The sequence below is a fragment of the Pongo abelii genome, chromosome 20 (genome assembly GCF_028885655.2).
Source record: "Pongo abelii isolate AG06213 chromosome 20, NHGRI_mPonAbe1-v2.0_pri, whole genome shotgun sequence".
In the NCBI taxonomy this organism is placed as follows: Eukaryota; Metazoa; Chordata; class Mammalia; order Primates; family Hominidae; genus Pongo; species Pongo abelii.
The window spans coordinates 40,340,707-40,366,276 of record NC_072005.2 but is presented as its reverse complement, the minus strand read 5'-3'; the positions used below and the strand labels follow the sequence as shown (position 1 = coordinate 40,366,276).

At 40.9% G+C, this 25,570-nt stretch overlaps 1 protein-coding gene across 1 annotated transcript; it reads right to left on the bottom strand.

Moving 5' to 3' along the window:
* Positions 1 to 7,030: 7,030 nt before the first annotated feature.
* ZNF30 (zinc finger protein 30) lies at positions 7,031 to 25,251 on the bottom strand. The gene is given in 6 exon segments (XM_054538860.2): positions 7,031 to 8,985; positions 18,547 to 18,628; positions 18,630 to 18,643; positions 20,284 to 20,416; positions 22,313 to 22,385; positions 25,032 to 25,251. Coding segments are annotated over 5 exon segments (1,854 nt in total). The 5' UTR covers positions 22,322 to 22,385; positions 25,032 to 25,251; the 3' UTR covers positions 7,031 to 7,369.
* Positions 25,252 to 25,570: the final 319 nt, after the last annotated feature.

Here is a 25,570-nt window from a genome sequence, read left to right as displayed (position 1 = left end):
AATCTTCTGTCTTTTTTTTTAGTCATTTCTAACTAAAGTTTTGTTAATCCTTTCTAACAACCAACTTTTGGTTTTGTTGATTTTCTCTGTTGCTTTTATATTCTCTAGTTATCTTTGCTCTAATCTTTATTATTTCCTTCCTCCTGCTAACTTTTTGGCTTAGTGTTTTTTTTTGTTTGTTTGTTTTTGAGACAGAGCTTTGCTCTTTTGCCAGGCTGGCGTGCAGTGGCACGATCTTAGCTCACTGCAACCTCCGCCTGCCAGGTTCAAGCAATTCTCCTGCCTCAGCCTCCTGAGTAGCTGGGATTATAGGTGCGTGCCACCACGCCCGGCTAATTTTTGTATTTTTAGTAGAGACAGGGTTTCACCATGTTGGTCAGGCTGGTCTCGAACTCCTGACCTCATGATCTGCCCACCTTGGCCTTCCAAAGTGCTGGGATTACAGGCATGAGCCACTGCGCCTGGCTGGTTGTTCTTAAGTTTCTTAAGTTATAAAGTTTTTTTAAGTTGTAAATTTAGATTTTTGATTTGAGATCTTTCTTCTGTTTTAATATAATCTTTATAGCTATAAATTTCCTACTTAGGCACTGCTTTTGTTGTATCCTACAAGTTTTTGTATATTGTTTTCATTTTCTTTCATCTCTATTTTATAATTTCCTTTGTGATTTCTTTGATATAATCATTATTTAAGAGTGTCATTTACTTTCTACAAATTTGTGAATTTTCAAGTTTTCCTAACTTTATCCTCTTGTGATCAGGGAAGATATTTTATATGATGTATATCTTTTTAAATCTATTGATCCTTAATTTATGGCCTAACATGGTCTATTTTGGAGAATATCCCATGTGCAAGTGTATTCTGTTGTTATCGTGTATTCTATATATTTTCTGTTAGATCTAATTAGCTTATTATATTGTTCAAGCCCTCTATTTCCTTATTGGTCTTCTGATTGTTTTATTTATTATTGAGAATCAGTTATTGAAGTCTCTAACTATTGTTGTAGAACTGTCTATTTCTTCTGTTAATTCTGTCCATTTTTGCTTCGCATATTTTGATGGTCTGTTATTAGGTATATAAATGCTTATAATTGTTATATGTCCTTGCTGTCTTGAATCTTTTCTTAATATGTAATGTCTCTCTTTGTCTCATGGAACCTCATTTTGATTTAAGGTCTATTTTGTTTGATACCAGTATGTCCATCCCTGCTTTCTTTTGGTTACTATTTGCATGGAATATCTTTTCCCATTCTTTTACTTTCAATCTATTTCTGTCTTTGGATCTAAAGTGAAACTTTGTAGACAGCATATAGTTGGATCATGGGTGTTTTCTTGTTGTTGTTGTTTGTTTTTAAACTCATTTTGCCAGTTTCTGTGTTTTGCTCTGAGGATTTAATCCAGTTATATTTAAAGTAATTACTGATAAGGAGGGACTTACTTCTGTCATTCTGCTATTTATTTTCTATGTGATTTTAACTTTTTTGTCCCTTATTTCCTATATTACTCTCTTTTTGTGTGTTTGATTTTTCAAATGTGAAACATTTTAATTTCATTCTCATTTCATTTTGTGTATATTCCATAACTATTTTCTTTGTGGTTACCATGGAGATTACATTTCACATCCTAGATTTGTAATACTCTGATTTGAACTTTTACCAGCTTACCATTAATAACACAGAAAAACTCTGATCCTATACAACTCCATCCCCAACACTTTTAGATAGTAGTGTCACAAAATAACCTCTTTATATATTGTGTGTCCAAAAACATAGATTAATATTTTTTTAATGCATTCATCTCTTAAATCACGTAAAAAACAAAAAGTGGAGTACAAACCAAAGTTACAATAATATGAACTTTAAATTTTTCCCAGGTATTTGCCTTTACTAGAGATCCTTATTTCTTCTCATGGCACACTTTGAACATGTCAGCCCACTGCCTTCTGCCTTCTGCCTTCTGCCTTCTGCCCTCTAAGGTTTCTGATGAGAAATATGATAATCTTAGTGAGTATCCCTTGAATGTAATGAGTCACTTCTTTTTTGCTGCTTTCAGTATTCTCTTTATGTCTCTGTCTTTTGACAGTTTGATTATAATGTGCCTCAGCGTGAGTCTCTTTGAATTCATCCCTCTTGGAGCTCATTGAGCTTCTTGGGTGTTTATATTTATGTCTTTTTACATCTGTATAGTGCATTAAAATAAAAAAAAAAGTCTTTCATCAAATTTGGGTAGTTTTGGCCATTTCTTAAAAATAGTCCCTCTTCCTCCTTGTTTCTCTCTTTCCTCTGGAACTCCCACCTTTTCTTCTATTAGCTACATGTTGGTTTTTGTCCATTACAAATTGAGCTACTGTAATCATTAGTGTGTAGGTCTTTGTGTGGGAATATTCTTTCTCTTCTCTTGTGTTATTATCTAAAAGTGCAATGCCTTTGTTGCAGGGTAGGTGAATATTTTACATTTTAAGAAACTGCCAAATTGTGTTCTAAAGTTATTATACCATTTTACATCCCCTGCATCCCCGATTGTGAGCAAGAGTTCCAGTTTCGTCACATAATCACCAACAATTGCTATGATCTGTGTTTTTAATGTTCATAATGCTACTAGGGATGGAGTAATAGTATCTTATGGTAGTTTTAATTTGCATTTCTCTAAGGCTTCATGATTTTGAGCATATTTTAAATCATGTTTTTATTTGCCACCCATATAACTTCTATGGTAAAATGTCTACTGATATATCTTGCCTATTTTAAAAGTAAATATTAGTTGATATTGAAATAGTAAAGAAATTTTTTGGAACTGCAGTCATTTATCAATAATGCCAGTGACTTATTTGTTTTATAGAGTAATTTTGAATACTGGAAGAATATTTCCTCAAAATTTTGTGCTGTTCACAATGGGAAACTAGAGACATGAAACACTTTTAAGTTTAATCTGAATTATTAACATATTCTCTACTTTCTTAAGTCTACGTGGCCAATAAAACAACAGATCAAGTTCTGGTTTGTAGTGTTTACCAATACCTTAGGTGTAAATACTTCTGTCTTGGCCAATTTCAAGCTACAACACAATGTCTCTGAATATGGAGTTGGGAAGATACGTGCAATAGCACGCCATTGTATTCTGTTTCCACTGAATAGATGCAATAAATGTAAATAACCTCTAAAGCGTAGATAATAGTAAAATAATTAGGAAATGAGGATTTTTAAAGTTTTTTTTTCTTTTTAGAAAAACAGCTTTATTGAAGTCTAAACTACACATATTTCACATGTACAAGTTTTGGTACATCTTTATAGCCATGAAATTAAAGGTTTTCTTGGGCTCTTTGTAATCTCTTCCTCCTTACCCACCTACCCGTCTTTAGGAAACCACTGATCTGCTTTCTGTCACTCTACATTTGTTTACATATTTTAGAATATTACATTAATCTGGGAGCAGCTTAGGTAGGTCAAGGTTGAGAATCCCCCCATGAAATTGCAGTTAAGCTGTCTCTGGAGCTGCTGTGTCTGGATCTACAGTCTCAGGAGACTTGCTGGAGGCTGGAAGATTCAATTCTAATCTCTTTTCCATGGCAGTTGACAGGAAGCTTTAGTTCCTTGCCACATGGATCTCTCTGATGGGATGCTCGTCACATGCATTCTTTCAAACAGAGAAAGTGATCCAACAGCAGGAGAGTCTATCCAAGAAGGAGACCAGTGTCTTTGATAACCTAAAATTGGAAGTTACATGTCCTCATGTTTTCTGTTTTATACAAGCTTTACAGATCAACCCTTGTAAAATGTGTGAGGGGTACCCAAGGGTAAGAATTCCAGGAAGTAGAGATTTGGGGTTCTTTTTAGAGTTTACCTGCTACAATCACGTTTTACCTTGTTTTAAAGTCTTTTTTTTTTTGAGACAGAGTTTCAGTCTTGTTGCCCAGGCTGGAGTGCAATGGCGCGGTCTTGGCTCACCGCAACCTCCGCCTCCCAGGTTCAAGCGATTCTCCTGCCTCAGCCTCCTGAGTAGCTGGGATTACAGGCATGCACCACCACGCCCAGCTGATTTTGTATTTTTAGTAGAGACGGGGTTTCTCCATGTTAGTCAGGCTGGTCTCAAACTCCCGACCTCAAGTGATCCGCTTCCCTCAGCCTCCCAAAGCGCTAGGATTACAGGTGTGAGCCACCGCACCTGGCCTTAAAGTCTTTTAATGGTAAATTGCATTGATTTTCAAATATCAAGTGAACTTTTATATTTTGAGGGTAAATCTACATTTTCTTGATGTGTTATCCTTTTTTTGTATTGCTGGGTTTGATTTGCCAAAATTTTGTTGAAGTTTCTATATCTATGTTCATGAAGGATATTGATCTGTGGTTTTCTTGTAATGCCTTTGTGTGGTTTTGGTATCACTATAATAGCTTCGCCAATTAAGTTGGAAAGCATTCCTTATGCTTCCACTTTTTTGGAAAAGTTTCTGCATTCTTAGGTTTTCTTCCCTGAATGTTTGGTAGAATATACCACTGAAGCCATTTAAGCCACAGTTTGCTTTGTAGGAAGGTTTCTAATTACAAATCTGATTTTAAAAATAAATATAGGGATATACACTTTTATTTATTTTTCTTACGTGAACTTTAGTGGTTTGTGTCTTCAAAGAGAGTTTGTTCATTTTATTTTATTTACCAGATTTATTGGCATAAATGGGTTCATGATTTTCCTTTCAATATCTGTAGAATCTGTCGTGTCTCTCATTCCCAATCTGGGTAATTTATGTGCTTCTTTGTAACTTGATAATCCTTGGCTAGAGGTTTATCAGTTGTATTGTTCTTAAGGCTTTTGGTTTCACTGATTTTCTTTACAGTTCATTCTGTTTATTTCATTGACTTCCAGTTTAATCTTTATTATATAATCTCTTCTGCTCGTTTTGCATTTCTCTTTGTTAGTTTTTTAATGTGGAAACTGATACTCTTATTTTTGGATATTTTTTCTTTTGTTTAATGGGTTTACCTAACCCATTAAACCTAGGGTAAACCTAGCCTTCAGTTCTGACAATTTTCTCCTGTATTCTGAACATTTTGTACTTTTTTATTTTATATTTTAGTCTGTGATCCATTTTGAGTGAATTGTGTTTAAAGTATGGGATTAAATTGATGTTCACGTCTTTTGTCTATGGACGTTCAATTTCTCCAGCATTATTTGCTGAAAAGCCTTATCTGCCTTCATTTATTTGCTTTTCCTGGTTTGTAAAAAATCAGTTGGTTATATTTCTTTGCACGTTTCTGGGTTATCTATTCTGTTCTTTAGACCTATGTTGTTTATCCCTCCCCGGTACCACAGTGTCTTGTATCCTTAGCTATATAATAACCTATAACATCAGACAGGGGTGATTCCCCCCAGCAGTCTTTAAAATGTGTCCACATTGACCTCAACAGACACATTTGTTAGCGCCCTAAGAGATCCCTTCACTGTCAAGGCTTTGGCAACCTCTTCTCATGTGTCCTTGAGTCTCTAGACCACCTCTGATGGCCAGAAGTTTTGAAAGGGCTTCTGATACAAGAAACTGCCCTTCTCAAACTCATGCTATGCCTCCATTAAAACAAACTGACTAGCTACATACTAGGCTCTTCTAGAAATAGAGACTTTCACAGACCTAATATTTAGCTGCCCATTTGTTTTGAGTCAAGAAACAGCAACCTACAAACTTGGCATGGCTACCGAGGCCTCCTTAATACAGGATAGAGACAAATCTGGGCCCTCTGGCATATTCCATCTACAGGAGAGGTGGTCTCCTTTGTCCTCAGTCTCTTGCCACATGCCATGGTACTGGAGGAAGTCACCCCCTCTCCTAGGCTGGTTGGCTACCTGGGGAGACCCTTGGGATTAGCCAAGTAAACAGCAATAACAGTCTGCAGACTGTATGAACGACACTGCCAACCATCATAAATATTGATTTTTTTGTGTGTTGTTTTTTAAATTAGTGGAATCTTGCTACTTTGCATCTTAGACAGGATGTCCCCAACAATCAACACAATTGGCCAAACTTCAGGCAGTCATCTTAGCACTGGATGACCTGGTCAACAAATGGCCTCATCTTCACATTTATTGCAGACTATTAGGCCATTGCCTAAGAGTTGTGCACTTCAGAGTAAAAATCTCCTACCTTAGATACCTAAAATATAAATGTAAATCACACATGTCTCTAGATATACTATGGCCACAATACAAGGCCAAATAACTCCTTATTTCCTTCAGTGTTAGATATTACTGATAATAACAAAGGCACACATTTCACTTCCCAGAATACACAATTCTGGGTTCTTGGTAAAGCTATCCAATGGAACTCTCATGTCCCTGATAGGTGCCAGATAGCCAGTTTATTCTATTTTATTTTTATTTGTTTTTTTTTTGTGGAGACAGGGTCTCTTTACATTGCCCAGGCTGATCTCGAGCTCCTGGGCTCAAGTGAACCTCCCACCTCAGCCTCCTGACCTCCCATTTGAACTGTGCCCAGCTCAGATGTCCAGTTTAATTGAGGTCTCAATTTTTCTTTTTTCTTTTTCTTTTTTTTGAGACAGAGTCTAGCTCTGTCACCAGGCTGAAGTGCAGTGGCATGATCTTGGCTCACTGCAAGCTCCACCTCCCAGGTTCATGCCTTTCTCGTCTCAGCCTCCCGAGTAGCTGGGACTACAGGCGCCCACCACCACGCCCAGCTATTTTTTTTTTTTTGTATTTTTAGTGGAGATGGGGTTTCACCGTGTTAGCCAGGATGGTCTTGATCTCCTGACCTCGTGATCCGCCCTCCTCGGCCTCCCAAAGTGCTGGGATTACAGGCTTGAGCCACCAAGCCTGGCATATTTTTTTTTTTTTAAATAAGAATGTAGGTTCTATTATCACCATTTTAAAACAATGCTGTCAGGTGATAAGTGTAGTGCCTAATATCTAACTGGCTGCAAGGCAGTGGAATAACAATGATGATAGTTAATGTGAGTGCCATGGCTAAAGGCTTTCATTACATTGTTAACTGGTTTTAAAAAATAATGATGAATTATTTGAAGTTCCACAGTGGTTTAGGAGGTACAAGGTTTTTTATTCACTTGTTCATACGATCACATTAGAATAAATACATCATATAAAATTTCATGCTGTCAATGCTGTAACCATTAAGTAATAATGTTTCCCACTTTTTCTGAATGGTCTGCCAGTATAAATATTGGTATTACAAACCTAGAAATGACAAATGAAGATTCTTATGTTTTCTGAATTATATTATGAATTATCTTATAAGAAAGATGAGAATAGACCTGCCAATATTCTTCACATTTGAAAGTTTCCTACCCGCATAAATTCCCTGATGTTCAACAATGTTTGAGCCACACAGGAAGCACTTCCCACACTCCTCAGACTCTTAGGGTATAACACTCATATGCTTTCTCAGATGCACTTTAAGGGCTGAACTGTATCTAAAGGTCTTCCCACATTTTTTACATTTAAAGGGTTTCTCACCAGTGTGTACCTGCTGATGTTCAGTAAGGAATGAATTAAGTCTAAAGGCCTTCCCACATTCCTTACATTCAAAAGGTTTCTCACCAGTGTGAACACTCTGATGTCCAATAAGTTGTCCATAAACAGTAAAGGCTTTCCCACATTTGTTACATTCATAGGGTTTCTCCCCAGTATGAATTCTTTGATGCTGAACAAGGTATGAGCCAGAACTGAAGGCCTTGCCACACACCTTACACTCATAGGGCTTCTTACCAGTATGGATTCTGCCATGTTGTACAAGGTACGAGGCTCGACTAAAAGTCTTTCCACATTCCTTACATTCATAGGGCTTTACATCAGTATGAATTTTCCGATGCTGTGAGAGATGTACGTGCACTCTGAAGGCCTTGCCACATTCCTTACACTCATAGGGTTTCTCTCCAGTATGAACCCTTTGATGTACGGTAAGCTGATGGCAACTAATAAAGGCTTTGCCACATTCCTTACATTCATAGGGTTTCTCCCCAGTATGGATCCTCTGATGCTGAACAAGGTATGAGCCAGTACTAAAGGCCTTGCCACACTCCTTACATTCATAGAGCTTCTCACCAGTGTGAAGTCTTCCATGTTGAACAAGATATGAGGCACGACTGAAGGTTTTCCCACATTCCTTGCATCCGTAGGGCTTTATCCCTGCGTGAATTCGCTGATGTGCATGAAGGAAGGAGCTAAGTCTAAAGGCCTTTCCACATTCCTTACATTCAAAAGGTTTCTCACCAGTATGAATACTCTGATGTCGAGTAAGCTGTCCATACACAGTGAAGGCCTTCCCACACTCCTTACATTCATAGGGTTTCTCACCAGTATGAATTCTCTGATGCTTAGCAAGGGGTGAGCTAGTGCTAAAGGCCTTCCCACATTCTTTGCATTCATAGGGTTTTTCACCGGTATGAATTCGCTGATGTTGAACCAGGTACGAAAAGGTACTGAAGGCCTTCCCACACTCCTCACACCCAAAGGGTTTTTCACCAGTGTGAGTACTCTGATGCCGGGTAAGCTTTCCATATACTAGAAAAGCTTTCCCACATTCCCCGCACTCATATGGTTTCTTCCCAGTATGAATACTCTTATGTACTGTAAGTTGATAGCTACCGCTAATAGTCTTTCCACATTGCTTACGTTTGAGTGGCTTCTCACCAGTGTGAATTCTCCCATGCTTAACAAAGGCTGAGCCACTGATAAAGACCTTCCCACATTTCTCACATTTATAGGGTTTCTCACCAACATGCAATCTCTGATGTATGGTGAGTTGATGTCCATTACTAAAGTTCTTCCCACATTCTTTACATCTGTTGGGTTTTTCACTACTATGTATTCTTTCATGTTGAACAGGCTTTGAGTCTTGACAAAGAGTCTTTCCATATTCCCAACATTCACATGGTTTCTGTCTACTTATTTTCTGATGTAGAGCAAAAGATGGACAGTTTTCAGAGGTGGGCATTTCTTTATGGCCGATTGTATCATCTTCCAACTGCAAATCTGAAAGAAAATTTTAAAAATATCTTATTTTTCTGTATGAAAAAAAATTCTAGGGAAGAAAAGAGAAAAACTGAAAATAACACCAACTAGAAATAAACAGCTCAGTAATATTAAAACACCATTATGAAATTCAAAAAAAAAGAAGGAATGCAGAGATTAACAAGTGTTTATGTAAAATAGTAAGGTTGGTGATTAGTGAAACAGTTTTCATTTAGGTGTGGATAAAAATCTTTGAAGAGCCTGTTAAAAAATGGATGTTCAAGCAGCATCCCGGCCCTCTGAATCAGATATAGGGGAAGTTCCTGGGCATCAATACTGTCAACCTTTCTAACAAATGTTTCTGATGCAGATGAAATTTTTATAATCCATATTTTATTGTTCCTTCTAGGGGTTTCTTGTGGCACTTACATTAAAATCCATGTATCTTTCCACAAATAATATGGTCCCTGCTCACCTCTCAGACCTCATATCAAGACACAACTCCCTCTGTCCCATACTGACCTAATTTCCCCCTTTTAGCACCTTGATGTTCTTACAAATTTTCTCACCTTTTGGTTCCATGTGCAGGTGGCATCATCGCCTAAAAATCTTCTGGCATGTTTTGTTTGTAGACTGGAGCTTTCTTATCCTATCCATGTTTAAAATAAAATGTCACTTTATCAGGAATATGGTAAACTGCTAACTTTGTCTAAGGACGTCCATGTCTTTATTTTCTAGCACTTCATTCTTTGCTTTCCTACTGGTTTTCTTTTTCTTTTCTTTTTTTTTTTTTTGAGATAGGATCTCACTCTTGCCCAGGCTGGAGTGCAGTGGCACAACCACAGCTCAATGTAGCCTCAACCTCCCAGGCTCAGGTGATTCCCTCCCATCTCAGCCTCCTGGGTAGCTGGGACTATAGGTGTGTGCCACCATGCCCAGCTAATTTTTTTGTAATTTTTATAGAGATGGGGTCTTGCCACATTGCCCAGACTGGCCTCCAATTCCTAGGCTCAAGTCATCCTCCCACTTCATCCTCCCAAAGTGCTGGGATTACAGGTGTGAGCCAATGAGTCCAGCCTCCTATACAAAAGAAATAATAGTAATAAAATATCTCCATACAAAGAATGATATTTTATAATTCCAATGAGAATTATCATTTGTTGTTAAAACCAACAAATGTTGTATTATCATTTGTTGTATCATTTGTTGATACAAGATATACTGCTAAACTGAAGAAATGTATACTCCTTGAGAATAAACTAAGATCACACAGATTATTGTTTAGTCACATGGAGAAACATATAACTCAATAATGTGGGGTTGGACCATTATCACTGTAATCTAGTAGACAGTCTTTTAATGAGGAGCACAGCCAGACATTAGATGTCTCCTGATAAGATACACATTGCCTCCTTTGATATATTGAGACAAAACTGTTTACCACCTTTTAAAATATTATTATATTATTTGATAAGCCCATAGGACGAGATCACTGGGGTGGCCGCTAAAGCACTGGGTTTGTACACAAAAACCAACTGCAAAACTGGATTAGATATGTTAACTCACTGAACTCAATATCTGCCTTTAGGATGGTTCCTGTTATCTCCTAGGATCACTGTGGCCCATTCATCCCCCTTGTCAGAAAAAGAGACCTTTAGATAACTTAATTCAAAGAGGAGAGAAACTGGACCTCAGTTTGTGTCAAAAAACTTCAGTCAGGCTGGGTGCAGTGGCTCATGCCTGTAATCCCAGCACTTGGGGAAACTGGCGGGCAGATCATGAGGTCAGGAGTTCAAGACCAGCCTGGCCAACATGGCAAAACCCTGTCTCTACTAAAAATACAAAAACTAGCTGGGCATGGTGGCAGGCACTTGTAATCCCAGCTACTTGGGAGGCCGAGGCTGCAGTAAGCCAAGATCGCGCCACTGCACTCTAGCCTGGGCAACAGAGTGAGACTCCATCTCAAAACAAAACAAAACAAAACAAAACAAAACTTCAGTCACCACTGAAACAGAACTTCGGACTGTTTTCTTCTACCTCCAAGCCTTTTAATGTCACGCTACACAAGAGGACCCTCAAAATGGGGAGAACCATGTTAGCACTGTAATCCCGATAACAGATCTGGACAATGTCACAAAGACACAAATTCATGTCCATGAAACTGGATAGGCAACTGGTTCAAAATACATTGTTTAGAAAAAGTACCGTGCCTTTCAAGCAAGAAATATTATTCTTATGAGAAGAATGTTGTACTCACATCTTTAAAGACCTCTGAAATCTTTAAAAACTCTAAAATGATTTAGGAAAGACATAAGAAATCAGGAAATTAGATAATTGGGATAATTCTTCCATATCTGGTTCTGTGGGCTCTTTGGATTAGGGATGGGATCTGTTCATGTGGTTACGTTTGGGTACAAGTCTTTGATCCTGGCCTAGAACTGAACTATAAATTCTGATCGTAACCATTCTCTTAGGACTTGTCTATACTCTAGGGTTCAAATGCCTAGAGTCATAAATGCTATTGTGCAACAATTTTCTTGTCAAACAATCCAAATGATATTCTAATTTTTTTTTTTTTTTTTTTTTTTTTTTTGAGACAGAGTCTCACTCTGTTGCCCAAGCAGGAGTGCACTGGTACGATCACAGCTCACTGCAACCTCTGCCTCTTGGGTTCAAGTGATTCTCCTGCCTTAGCCTCCCGAGTAGCTGGGATTACAGATGTGCACCACCACACCCAGCTAATTTTTGTATTTTTAGTAAAGATGGGGTTTCACCATGTTGGCCAGGCTGGTGTCGAACTCCTAACCTCAGGTGATCTGCCTGTCTTGACCTCCCAAAGTGCTGGGATTACAGGTGTGTGCCACCATGCCCAGCTCCAAATGATATTCGAAATAAAAGAATAGAAAAAAAAAACTTTTGGAAGTTGAAATGACATAGTTGTGTACTTTTGGATAATCATGGTCCCAAGAAGATAATGGTCTATCTTCAGATAAGGCTGAAGCATGACCAAAAAGGAGACAGGGGACACTGAGAACAGAAATCAACGAAATCCCCTATCTCTGTGTTAAAGAAAACTGAGACCAGCATACTCCCCAAACCTGTCTTAACCTTCAATATTCTATCAGGGCCCATGGGGTCAATTTTTAGTTTTTGAGTTTCTTTTTCAAGCAATTCTAACTATTTGTAAGAATTAGTATTTCATGACTTTTAGTCTTTCTTAAAGGCCTTCAAAAGAACAAAGAAAACTTACTTATTTTCAAAATATACTAAATTTCATTCAATTTTACAATTAGGGCTCTACTACACCTTTTTATAAAACTACAATCTACTACGAGACAGTAATCTTATTTTTTCCAGTAAGAATCTTGTGTAAGAATAAGTTTCCTGGGAACATTTTTCTGTCTCACCATCCTAAGAGTTATTTCATCATTATTTGTCAATTATGCCCAAGCATGTGAAAAAAGAAAGACTAAATGAGAAAGTGGATGAATGATGGCACTGCCTAGAAGGATGATGCAGTAGTGAAATAAATCAACGCTGTGCCATCCTTCCGTATCCTTACTGTGTTGCTCGAAAACCTGCACACCTTTGAAAGCTTGAAAAAAGTCTGGACACATCACCTGCATGTCTTTTTTTTTAAAAATTAGCTTTTAGGCTGGGCATGGTGGCTTATGCCTGTAATCTCAGCCCCTTGGGAAGCCAAGGAGTGTGGATCAATTGAGGTCAGGAATTTAAGACCAGCCTGGCCAACATGGTGAAACCCCATCTCTACTAAAAATACAAAAGTTAGGCTGGGCACGGTGGCTCACGCCTGTAATCCTAGCACTTTGGGAGGCCGAGATGGGTGGAACACCAGGTCAGGAGCTCGAGACCAGCCTGGCCAACATGGTGAAACCCTGTCTCTACTAAAAATACAAAATTATCCAGTGTGGTGGTACATGCTTGTAATCCCAGCTACTCCGGAGGCTAAGGCAGGAGAACTGCTTGAACCTGGGAGGCAGAGGTTGCAGTGAGCTGAAATTGCGCCACTGCACTCCAGCCTGGGTGACAGAGCAAGACTCCATCTGAAAGAAAAGAGAAGAGGGAGGGGAGGGGAGGGGAGGGGAAGGGAGGGGAGGGGAGGGGAGGGGAGAGGAGACGAGACACTGATAGGTAAGTTGCATGTGGACTGAGTGGAACTCTAAGTAGCTGATGGGAACTCCATACTCTGAGCTTCCCTAAATGTAGAATCTCTTTTAAATGGCATGTCTTCTGTGGGGACCCTGGAAACCATGCCTGTGGAATTGCTATGGGTACTGAGTTCTGTGAAATGCTTGTATCTTCTTTAAGTCATGGCAGCTCGCCAACTCACCTGGTGTGTGTCTCGTCTCTCTGCACCTTACTTTTGGAGGGCTATGTGAGTGTATCCTGCGTGAACCACTGTAAGGATGCAGCCTGACAGAACAGGTGAGGCTGCCCTGCTGGCAAGCTGGGGTTCCTGTTATGGCATTTCCTAAACAGATAGAGCCAAGACAACCACAGGCAGTCTTAGTCTGAATGCGCAGTGGAGCCTAAGATGAACCTCTGGTGGGTACTGCAGGTGAAATGGGTTTTTGTGTGTTTGACTATCAAGAATCATATCCTTAATTCTTAGTACCTTATGGAGTATTTAGGAATAAAGTCTTGCAATTGCACAACTTAAATGGTACAGCAAAAAATTTTTATATATACAGATATAGAGCAAAGTGGTAAATTATTAAGAACTAGTGAATCTAGGTGAAGATTATTATGGAGTTTTTAACTCAGTTGGCAAAATGCAAAAAAAGTTCCCAAATCTGGACTTTTAAGAATGGTATAATACTTCTAGATATTAAGAGATATTATAAAAAAAAAAAAGAAAAGAAAATCCTCAAAGTAATATAAGGAGACTGATAGGATACAAGGTGTATTGGTTTGAACAGTGTCCCCCAAACTCCTGTCCACCTTAAAAATAAGGTACTTCAGAATGTGACCTTATTTTTATTTATTTTTTTATTATTATTTTTAAAAATCTCTTCAGAACCAAATGCCTCAAGAGGACTGCTGTGCTCATTCTTGGCACTGCCTTGCCTCCCATTCTGTTTTTACCAGACCAGTCAGGCTTTCACCCCTAGATGCCCCTGAAAATTTCCTCCTTTAGCAAGGCTAAATATTGTGGTCAGACTGGGCACCATGGCTCACACCTGTAATCCCAGCACTTTGGGAGGCCGAGGTTGGCGGATCACCTTAAGTCAGAAGTTTGAGACCAGCCTGGACAACACGATGAAACCCTACCTCTACTAAACATACAAAAATTAGCCAGGCATGGTGGCAGGCACCTGTAGTCCCAGCTACCCAAGAGGCTGAGGCAGGAGAATCACTTGTACTTTGGAGGCAGAGGTTGCAGTGAGCCGAGATTGCACCACTGCACTCTAGCCTGGGTGACAGAGTGGGACTCCGTCTTGAAAAAATATATATATATTGTGGTCAATTCTCATCACTGCTTAGCTTAGTTCACTTTTCAGGTGATCATTCTTCTATTTTTTTTTTCTTTTTAAGAGATGGGGTCTTGCTCTGTCACCCAGGCTGGAGTGCAGACTCACTGCAGCCTCGAACTCCTAGGCTCAAGCAGTTTTCTTGCATCAGCCTCATGAGTAGCTAGGACTACAGGGGCATGACTCCATGCCTGGCTAATTTTTAAACTTTTTGTAGAGATGGGGGTCCTGCTATGTTGCCCAGGCTGGTCTTGAACTCCTGGCTTGAAGTGATTCCCCCTGCCTTGTCCTCCCAAAGTGTTGGGATTATAGGAATAAGTCATTGTGTCTGGCCTACTCTTCTATCTTGAAACGCTTTCTTCATTTGTCTTTGGTGGCACCACTTTCCGGTTTTAATTCTACCTTAAAAGAGGCAGTCTCTTTTGCAGCCTCCTCTAGAAGACCTTTAAATGTTAAGAGTAGTCACTACCGGCCAGGTGCAGTAGCTCACGCCAGTGCAGTAATCCCTGCACTTTGGGAGGCCAAGGCAGGTGGATCACCTAAGGTCAGGAGTTTGAAACTGGCCTGGCCAACATGATGAAACCCCATCTCTACTAAAAATATAAAAAATTAGTCAGGCATGGTGGCAGGTGCCTATAATCCCAGCTACTCAGGAGGCTGAGGCAGGAGAATCACTTTAACTGGGGAGGCAGAGGTTGCAGCGAGCTGAGATCGCGCCACTGCACTCCAGCCTGGGCAACAAGAGTGAAACTCTGTCTCAAACAAAAACAGAAACAAAAACAAAAACAAAAAAATAGTCGCTACCTGCACTGACTCTCAAGGGACCGCAGCCAGTGTCATGGCTTTAAATAGCAGCCAAATGCCAATGAATCCCAATTTTTTTTTTTTTTTTTTTTTGAGACAGGGGTTTTCTCTGTTGCCCAGGCTAGAGTGCAGTGGTGTGATCATAGCTCACTGCAGCCTTGACTTCCTGGGCTCAAGCCATCCTCCTGCCTCAGTCTCCCAAGTAGCTGGGACTACAGGTATGTACCACCATGCATAGCAAATTTGTACATTTTATATAGAGATGGGATATCCCTATGTTGCCCAGGCTGGTCTCAAACTCCTGGGCTCAAGTGATCCTCCCAACTTGGCCTCCCAAAGTGTTGGGATTCCAGCCATGAGCCACCAAGCACAGCTGCATCCCAAGTTCTCATGTGTAAGCCTAAACTCTCCCTGAGCTCCAGACTTGCATATTCCACAGCCTACTTGGCATCTTTGCTTGGATGAGTAGTAGTCACCTCCAACTTAACATCTGGAAAGCAGACACCTTTAGAGCTGCCCTCCAACTTGCCCTTCCCTCTTTACCATCTCACGTGACTGTACCCCCATTCAGCTGCTCAAGTCCAAACCTGTTGATCCTTCTTGATTTCCCTCTTTGCCTCCATATCCATTTACAATCCACCAATATGTTGTGGGTTTTACATTAAAAATGTATCATGAACACTCTGCCTTCTCACCACTGTCCACCATTAACATCCTAATCCAAACCACTCAGGCCCCCAGCTTGCACTGCTCTTGCCCCCATTCAGACTACCCACTACAAATACCTGGAGTAATTATCTAAAAACATAAACTAGGATGATGGTTGATAGGGTTTGGCTGTGTCCCCACCCAAATCTCATCTTGAATTGTAGCTCCCATAATGCCCGCGTGTTGTGGGAGGGACTTGGTGGGAGATAATTGATTCACGGGGGCAGTTTCCCCCATACTGTTCTCACGGTAGTGAATAAGTCTCACGAGATCTGTTGGCTTTCTAAGGGGAAACCCCTGTCACTTGGCCCTCATTCTCTCTTGTCTGCTGCCATGTAAGACATGCCTTTTGCCTTCCGCCATGATTGTGAGGCCTCCTCAGCCACATGGAACTGTGAGTCCATTAAACCTCTTTTTCTTTATAAATTACCCAGTCTTGGGTATGTTTTATCAGCAGCATGAAAACGGACCACCACAATGGTGGAAGTGGTAGCCTTGTTTTTGAATTTAAACAAATAACCCCATAAAAACAGAGCAAACAGGATAGCAAAACTGTAAAAAAAAAAAAACAAAAAAAAAAACTACAGACAACATATACAACAAAACTACAGGAAGAGGTACCCTCAAAATGGCAAAATTCTAGCAGACAGAGACGAAATACTATAGCTAAGACTTGTGTGGTCTTGGCATCTGTCCAGGAAAAGGCAGAGGGGGACAACATGGGGTGTCTGACAGACCTGAGAACCTCAAAATAACCAGCAGGTGTCCATAAGCATAGCAGGCTGATTTGAGAAGAGCAGGTAAGACTGGGAGTAAGAATATGGGATGCCTGGCAAAGTTTGAAGTGGCTAGAGGTGATTAATCAGGGAGGGAGAAAGGTAACTGTGATTAGGTACAGGGCATGAAAGCCTTAAGGGAAGGTAGTAGAGTTTTCTCTCTTCATTTGGAGAATCTGGGTGAAGGGTACATGAAAATTCTTAGTACAACTTTCCAACTTTTCTGTAAGCCTGACATTATTTTATAAAAATTGTTTTTAAATTTTTTTTTTTTTTTTTTTTTTTAGACGGAGTCTTGCTCTGTCACCCAGGCTGGAGCGCAGTGGCACAATCTCGGCTCACTGCAAGCTCCGCCTCCCAGGTTCACACCATTCTCCTGCCTCAGCCTCCCGAGCAGCTGGGACCACAGGCGCCTGCCAACACGCCCGGCTAATTTTTTGTATTTTTTTAGTAGAGACGGGGTTTCGCCGTGTTAGCCAGGATGGTCTCGATCTCCTGACCTCCTGATCCACCCACCTCGGCCTCCCAAAGTGCTGGGATTACAGGCGTGAGCCACCGTGCCCGGCCTGTTTTTTAAATTTTTTATTTTACTTTAAGTTCTGGGATATGTGTGTAGAATGTGCAGGTCTGTTACATAGGTATACATGTGCCACGGTTGTTTGCTGCATCCATCAATCCATCATCTAGGTTTTAAGCCCTGCGTTCATTATGTATTTGTCCTAATGCTCTCCCTCTTGTTGTCCCCCAGCCCCCGTAAAAATGTTTTATCTTTTGACCAGAGTGACAGTTACAAAGGTATCTGCCTCATAATAACTAATCAAGCTGTACATTTTAACATGGTTTTTCTGGTATCTGTTTCCTATTTATTAGAATTTTCCAAAATTCAAAAATTGGAAAAATGTAAATTAGGTCATAGTTTCTAGTTACATTAGAAAATAATCCAAATTCCTGGCCGGGCACGATGGCTCATGCCTGTAATCTCAGTACTTTGGGAGGCCAAGGCAGGAGGATCACTTGAGCCCAGGATTTCAAGACCAGCCTGAGCCACATAGTGAGACCTTGTCTCTACTGAAGATTAAAAAAATTAGCCAGGTGTGGTGGTGTGTGCCTGCAGTCCCAGCTACTCAGGAGGCTGAGGCAGGAAAATGGCTTGAGCCCAGGAGTTCGAGGCTGCAGTGAGCTATGATTGCACCACTGTATGCCAGCCTAGGTGACAAAAGAAGACTGTCTCACTCAAAAACAAAACAAAACAAACAAATTCAAATTCCTGCTAGCACTCTAGCTTTTTTCTTCTTACTCCTCCCATTAATTCTGCCTGAGCCTGCTTACTCTCCTGAAGCACACAAAGCTCTTTCCCACCCAAAGCATGGTCCACATCTGCTATTCCCTCTGCTTGGCATGTCTTACATAAAAATAATTACACGGCCTGAACCCTCACTTCTTGTTCCTGTCTCTGTTCAACTATTACTGTCTAAGAATATATGAATAAATCCAAACGTAAAAGAGGAAGTGAAAGCAGTGAAATTCAATACACAGATGGAATAATGCACTGGGAAAGTGACCAAGTCCGTAATAAAATGAGAGGGAAACAAGAGGTGAGTGAGTGTTAAAATAGGTAAAGATGAAGTTCCTTTGGAGAGGCTGGTGAGATATTTGTTTCTTTCCCAAGTCTCAGCCTTTTTCTACACAGGCCCTAGGCCTTTGAAAGGAAACTTCCAAAGATGGCAGAGATGCACCTCCTCCCTGACAGCTGGGCTGTTTCCAGCAACAATGGCCTCCCTACCTGCCACGCTCTTACTCACCTGTGCACCATCTTCTTCCATCTTTCCTCACTGTCACTTCAGGCTCTTTCCATTGTTCCAATAAGGCGATCACATGTGGTTTAAGAAAGGGAATGTCCTGCTTATGAGATAAGAATGTAGAAAAGAAATAAAATATGAGTTCAAAAATACTTTCAGCTTTGGTTAAATTTGCTATAAATGAAAGGGCAAAAGATATTGACCTTTATATCTCAGAGACGAGAAGGGTAAGAGGATTCATAATTCCAGATAGGTAGAGAAAGACTTTATTTATTTACTTATTTAGAGATGGAGTCTCACTCTGTTGCCAGGCTGCAGTGCGGTGCGCGATCTCCGCTCACTGCAACCTTCGCCTCCCGAGTTCAAGTGATTCTCCTGCCTCAGCCTCCTGAGTAGCTGGGACTATAGGCATGTGCCACCATGCCCAGCTAATTTTAGTAGAGACGGGATTTCACCATGTTGGCCAGGATGGTCTCAATCTCTTGACCTCATGATCTACCCACCTTGGCCTCCCAAAGTGCTGGGATTACAGGCATGAACCACCACGCCCAGCTGAAAGGTTTTATTTTAAATGAACTCTATCTATCTATTATAAATAGAGATAAGTGTATACTCATTTATTTTTTGTGTCTTGATAAAAAACTGGGCCCGGTGGCTCATGCCTATAATCCCAGCACTTTGGGAGGCCAGGGTGGGCAGATCACTTGAGGTCAGGAGTTCGAGACCAGGCTGGCCAACATGGTGAAACCCTGTCTCTACCAAAAATCCAAAAATTAGCTGGGTGTGGTGGTGTACGCTTGTAATCCCAGCTACTAGGTAGGCTGAGGCAGCAGAATCGCTTGAACCTGGGAGGTGGAGGTTGCAGTGAGCTGAGATCATTACACTGCACTCCAGCCTGGGCAACAGAGTGAGACCACGCCTCAGAAAAAAAAAAAAAAAAAAAAAAAAGAAGAAGGAAAGTATGACATTGTGATTGAGAACACGGATTGTGGAACCTAAGTGCCTGGGTTCAAGTTTCTGCTACTGTCACCTATGGGCTGTGTGATCTTGCGTAACTCACTTAAACAGACTGTGCTTTAGCATTCTCATCTAAAATGGTTAGCACCTATAGAGTGCTTGTAAGGATAAAAATCAGTTAATACAAATATATATTAATATAAAGAGCAGAGAACAGTGAACCAGCATACAGTAAGCACAATGTGTGTTACTAACATTATTATTGTTATTTTGCTAAGAGAAAAACAAAGTCTCCTTAGACATCTACATCTATAGGATATAGATTTAATTTACATTTACTCTTAAATGCAAAGCTCAGAGATGATGAATTTTAACCACAAAATCAGATTATTTTATACGAAATAAGATGAGGTAACTTCAGTTTTAAATGATTTGTTTATCCAATCCGCCAGCATATAAGTTGTATAGGCTCTTCAGATAGAACAAATCAAGACCCTTTGTCTAGTTGTTTTGCCTGCAAGGTGGGTCAGATTTTCACAGAGCATTTAGAGCAATTTAGAACAAAAACATAATAGAAAACCTGGCCTCTTTTGTCAATGTTTTGCAATAAACAATCCAGAATTCTAATCCTGCCATTGGATCATTTCCAACCTAACAAAGCTCAAATCATTTCTCTGGCAACAAGAAGAAATTGTGTTCAGTTCTTAAGATAGCCCTAAAATCTGCAATGGAGAAAGTATAACAGGAAGCAGATTCTCAATTATTTGAGAGAAGTACGCTTACCCATTGACACCAAGTTCCTGTAGTTCTCCAACATCACATCTCTGTACAAGACCCTCTGGGAAGAGTCCAGACTCTCCCACTCCTGCTGGGAGAAGGCTATGGCCACATCCTCAAATGTCACTGATCCCTGAAACTGCAAACCCACATATTTCTGGTAAAATCAAAGAAAATGCTTTCAAGGTGAAAGGAGAGGGAATAAAACGTTTCAATGTAGTAAGGGAGCAATAACATAACAATCACATAAGCTGGAAGCTTATGATGTGCCAAGTGGATAAGCATGGTATCTGTATGTTCTGGAAGAATCCTGCTGCTATGGACAAAATGTCCTATATATTGTAGGATATCACAATACTCCAGATTTGTGGTGAAATGGATAAAATAATCCTAGTTTCCCTTTTAAGTAGAAGAGTATATACAAAGATATTGCCTGCTAAGTATCCAATGAAACAAATTCTCAAAAACAATTAGTCTGTATATTACTTTCCCTTTAAGAAGAAAATAGCTATGATTTCTTTCTCCAACTGTAGAATAAAATCTGTCTTAGAAAATAGCCATGACACAAATTTGTTGAATAACTCCTCAAGCTTCAAGTTCATTATGTCACATCATAAGTGTTTTTCCTTATATTAATAAACACTTTTTTCCAAAGTGACATAAAAATTATCTTGTGGATCTGTATTAAAGGTTAGTAACTTTGCAAGGCTGAGGTGGGTGGATCACATGAGGTCAGGAGTTCGAGACCATCCTGGCCTATGTGGTGAAACTCATCTCTATAAAAAATACAAAAATTAGCTGGGCGTTGTGGCATGTGCCTGTAATCCCAGCTACTTGTGAAGCTGAGGCAGGAGAATCACTTGAATCCAGGAGGTGGAGGTTGCAGTGAGTCAAAATTGTGCCACTGTACTCTAGCCTGGGTGACAGAGCGAGACTCAGTCTCAAATAAAAAAAAAAAGAAGAAAAAAAAAGTAATGATTTTATACTTATAAATGAAGACTGCACCAAACGCCTCAGTTTTCCCCAGTTCTGGTAATCTGTTCATCTACTACTGATAATAATATGCTGATAGCGTCATACAAGATCCTTCACTTAATACTTTGGCTGTTGTTTTTTTAAATTTTTTTTTGAGACAGAGTCTCACTGTGTTGCCCAGTCTGTAGTGCAGTGCTATGACCATAGCTCACTGCAACCTTGAACTCCTGGGCTCAAAGTGTCCTTCTATCTGAGGGTCCCAAGTAGTTAGGACTACAGGCATATGCCGCCATGCCTGGCTAATTAAAAAAATTTTTTTTTTGGTAGAGACAGGGTCTTGCAATGCTGCCCAGGCTGGTCTTGAACTCCTGCGCTCAAGTGATCCTCCCACCTGGGGCTCCCAAGGTCCTGGGTTTACAGGTGTGAGCCACTGCACCTGGCCATTTGGCTGTTCTTGAGTTAGTGGATTAGGGTGAAAATGACTCAGAACCAAATGCATGTTGTCCAAGTCTGGCAGGTCCCATTCCATAACAAAATTGACCTTAGTATCACTCTCAGGCATCCCAAGAAGAACCATGATATCAATGTTTCACATCATAATCACATCCCCAGTCAATCTTAAAAGCCTCATAGAGCATGTTATCTCATCATATTGAGACCAACAATACAAAATTCCACCTTATCAGCTCTGTGGAAAACTTCAAATCTTCTGATGTGTGGCCAGATGAAGCCAACAGATCGAACTCATCAAACCACAGATGGATGTAGGAAGCTCAAATACTTCTGCCACGGGACTTCAATCCTTCACTGCTCTATCACAGCCTTTCAGCTAAGACTTACTATTTACCTGCTTAGTAATTTGCTCAATGAATTCATGAACACCGATTAGAAACGAGGACCTCGTAAGGAGGAAATGATACTTTGACATCATTCTGCCAAACAAAAGGCATCAAGTAGGCAATTAGATGGTACACTCTGATGAAGAATGCTTCAGGTCAATTAAGGAAAATAGCCACGAAATATAAAAATCCCAATATTTCAAGAAGAAACACCAACTTACGTGGGCCATGCTTTGAGAACTGTAAGAACTGATCAGTCTTCACTGGGGTTCCTCTATCTGAGAAGTTCAAACGCTACAAAATCCAGAGAGAGGAAAAGGAGGCTTTAGCGTTCTCAATGACATACATTAATAAACCTTCCTGTCCCTTCATTTCAGCTTCCAAACTGTGCTACAAACACCCTCAAACAAAATTTGGAGAAGAACAGTGGAATTCAAGCCCCAGTGAACTAAGCTGTATAGAGTTGATTGCAGAGGTGTGGCACTTCTTAAGGAAGGCAGAGTCAGACACAAGCTTTCCCACCAGGCCCCCATTTTGGGAATGTTGATCTAGGTCTCAAATTGGGTTGCACAGTCTTCTCTTGAACAGATTCTCCTCACTCCATTCCCACGTTCTAAGCCTAAAAAAGAGTCCACATCCCCCAATCCAGAGCTTCTTTAATGGTGGCAGTATAAATCTGAGGTTGGTCAAGACATGGGAGGTAGAGAACATAGGAGAAAATGATCAGGCAGTTACTAATATGGCTCAGTTTTCTCATCACTAAAATAGTAATAGGAATATCAGCTCCAACATGTGGTCGTCCTGAAGAATAAGAAAACCCACCCCAAAACTTAATAGAATACTTGCTTAACATGAGTTAGCTCTTTTGTTTTGTTGTTTTTTGAGACGGAGTCTCGCCCTGTCACCCAGGCTGGAGTGAGTGCAGTGGCGCCATCTTGGCTCACTGCAACCTCCGCCACCCAGATTCAAGTGATTCTCCTGCCTCTGCCTCCCTCCCGAGTAGCTAGGACTACAGGCGCATAGTCACACCCAGCTAAGTTTTGTATTTTTAGTAGAGACGGAATTTCACCATGTTGGCCAGGATGGTCTCCATCTCCTGACTTCGTGATCCGCCCGCCCCAGCCTCTCAAAGTGCTGAGATTACAGGCGTGAGCCACCGCGCGCAGCTGAGTTAGCTCTTATTATGGTAGTTCCCTCTTATCCACGGGGGGCAGATACACTCAAAGATCCTCAGTAGATGTCTGACTGAACCCCATATATACTGTTTTTTCTTATACATACACACCTATGATTAAGTTTAATTTATAAATTAGGCACCATAAGAGATTTTTATTTTTCTGTTTGTTTGTTTGAGACAGTGTCTCACACTGTTGCCCAAGCTGGAGTGCAGTGGTGTGATCTTGGCTCACTGCAACCTCCACCTCCTGGGAGCCTCCCAAGTAGCTGGGATTACAGGTGCCCACCATTACGCCTGGCTAATTTTTGTATTTTTACTAGAGACAGGGTTTCACCATGTTGGCCAGGCTGGTCTCGAACTCCTGACCTCAAGTGATCCACCCACCTCAGTCTCTCAAAGTGCTGGGATTACAGGCATGAGCCACCGCACCGGGCCACCATAATTGAGTAACAGCAATAACTAATAATAAAATAGAAAAATTATAACAACATACTGTAATAAAAGTTATGTGAACATGGTCTCTCTCTCTCTCAAAATATCTTATTGTACCAAAATCACCTATTTTCAGACCACGGTTTACTGAGGGTAACAAACTGAAGAAAGTGAAACTGCCGGTTAAGGGGGCACTACTGCATTGGAGTTATTACATAAACATTATACATCCTTTATTTCATTTTAATTAAAGAAATACTTGTTTCCACTTAATTTTATTAATTTATGTATCTTTTTTTTTTTTTTTTTTTTTAGAGACGGGATCTCGCTCTGTCGCCCAGGCTGGATTGCGGTGGTGCCATCTCCGCTCACTGCAACCTCCGCTGCCTCCGAGCTTCAAGCACTTCTCCCACCTCTGCCTCTCAAGTAGCTGCGACTACAAGCGCACGCCACCACGCCTGGCTAATTTTTATATTTTTAGTAGAGACGGGGTTTCACCATGTTGCCATGTTGCTGGTCTCGAACTCCTGAGCTCAGGCAATCCACCCGCCTCAGCTTCCCAAAGTGCTGGGATTACAGGCATGCGCCATGGCGCCCGACCTGTTTCCACTTTTTACTTAAAACGAAGTTTCTCTGGCATGTTTTCTTTTAATTCTAACTAAAAAATTAAGAGCAACTCTTCTTTAAAAACAAACAAACAAAAAACCAACAGAAAAGATTCTCTGACATTTCAATTTCCTCTGTCCCCTAGCAGCTAGAGAGAGAGAGCTACTGCTGTGGGATAATGCAAAATTGAAGAATCTTAAGAAAAGGCTGGGTCCTATCTCTGTGCAATATGGAGACTGATGGAAATGTTTACAGCTGTCATCTTGCTCTCCTTTCTTACATACTTTTGTCGTTAGGAAAGTAATCTGCACAACAGATCCTTTGAAGTCCTTTTCCCTGCACTGATAATTTTGAGATGACATTGTTCTCATCTTTAAAAGGTGTAAATACTTTATACAGTTTTTTTCCAAACAAGAAGAGGCTTCCTGGCAATCCCATTTCCTCCCGCTGCATGTACAAAGTATCATATCTATCGTTTCCTTTTTAAACTGAGAGTTGAGTATTTTGCTCCTTTACATAAATCAATTACAGCGATTTTATCCAAAATAGTAACAAATATTAATAGCTCAGGTTCGCATGGAGACCATGCACCCAGTCTTCGCGGGTGCACACCGGCCCCGTCCCACGCACCCTCCCAGCCCTGCCGCTCCCGCACTCACGGGCCCAGGATCCTCGCCCGGTCCACCCAACGCTCACGCCTGTCTCAATCTGGGTTCCGCGCCTACCCGGGTTTGCAGAGCTCCCGGTGCTGTGTTCGTTTGCAGAAATTCAAGTTGCCCGTCGGAGCTGCTCCAACCTCGGAGCCGGGCGCTGACTTCTCCCTTGCTGAACTCCAAAGCTCGCTGCCGGGTCAACGACCACAATGAACTGGCGAAGAGGCAGAGGTTGAGGTCGTTGCAGCGGCCGCTGAGAAATGTAGTTTCAGACTACATTGGCCGGATAGCAGCAGCCTGTGGGAAATGTAGTCCGTAGCCGTCACACCGCCGAGCATGCGCGGCGCGGTCCACAAGGCCGCCCACCCGCGCCGGGAGACTTCTGGGCGCTCCGTCGGGTTGAGAGTGCGCAGGCGCAGGCGCTAGTAGAGCTGGGCGCTGTGGACCTCCAAGCTGGGTGATTTTGGGGAGTTAGGGGGCGTCTGACACCTGAGGCCCGAAGTAGGTGGCCAGCTTCTTAGAGGGCCAACCCAGGGCACTAACACACCAGGTCAGAAAAAGCAAAAACAAAAACAAACAAAAAATGATAATCTATACCAAAATATGTTATT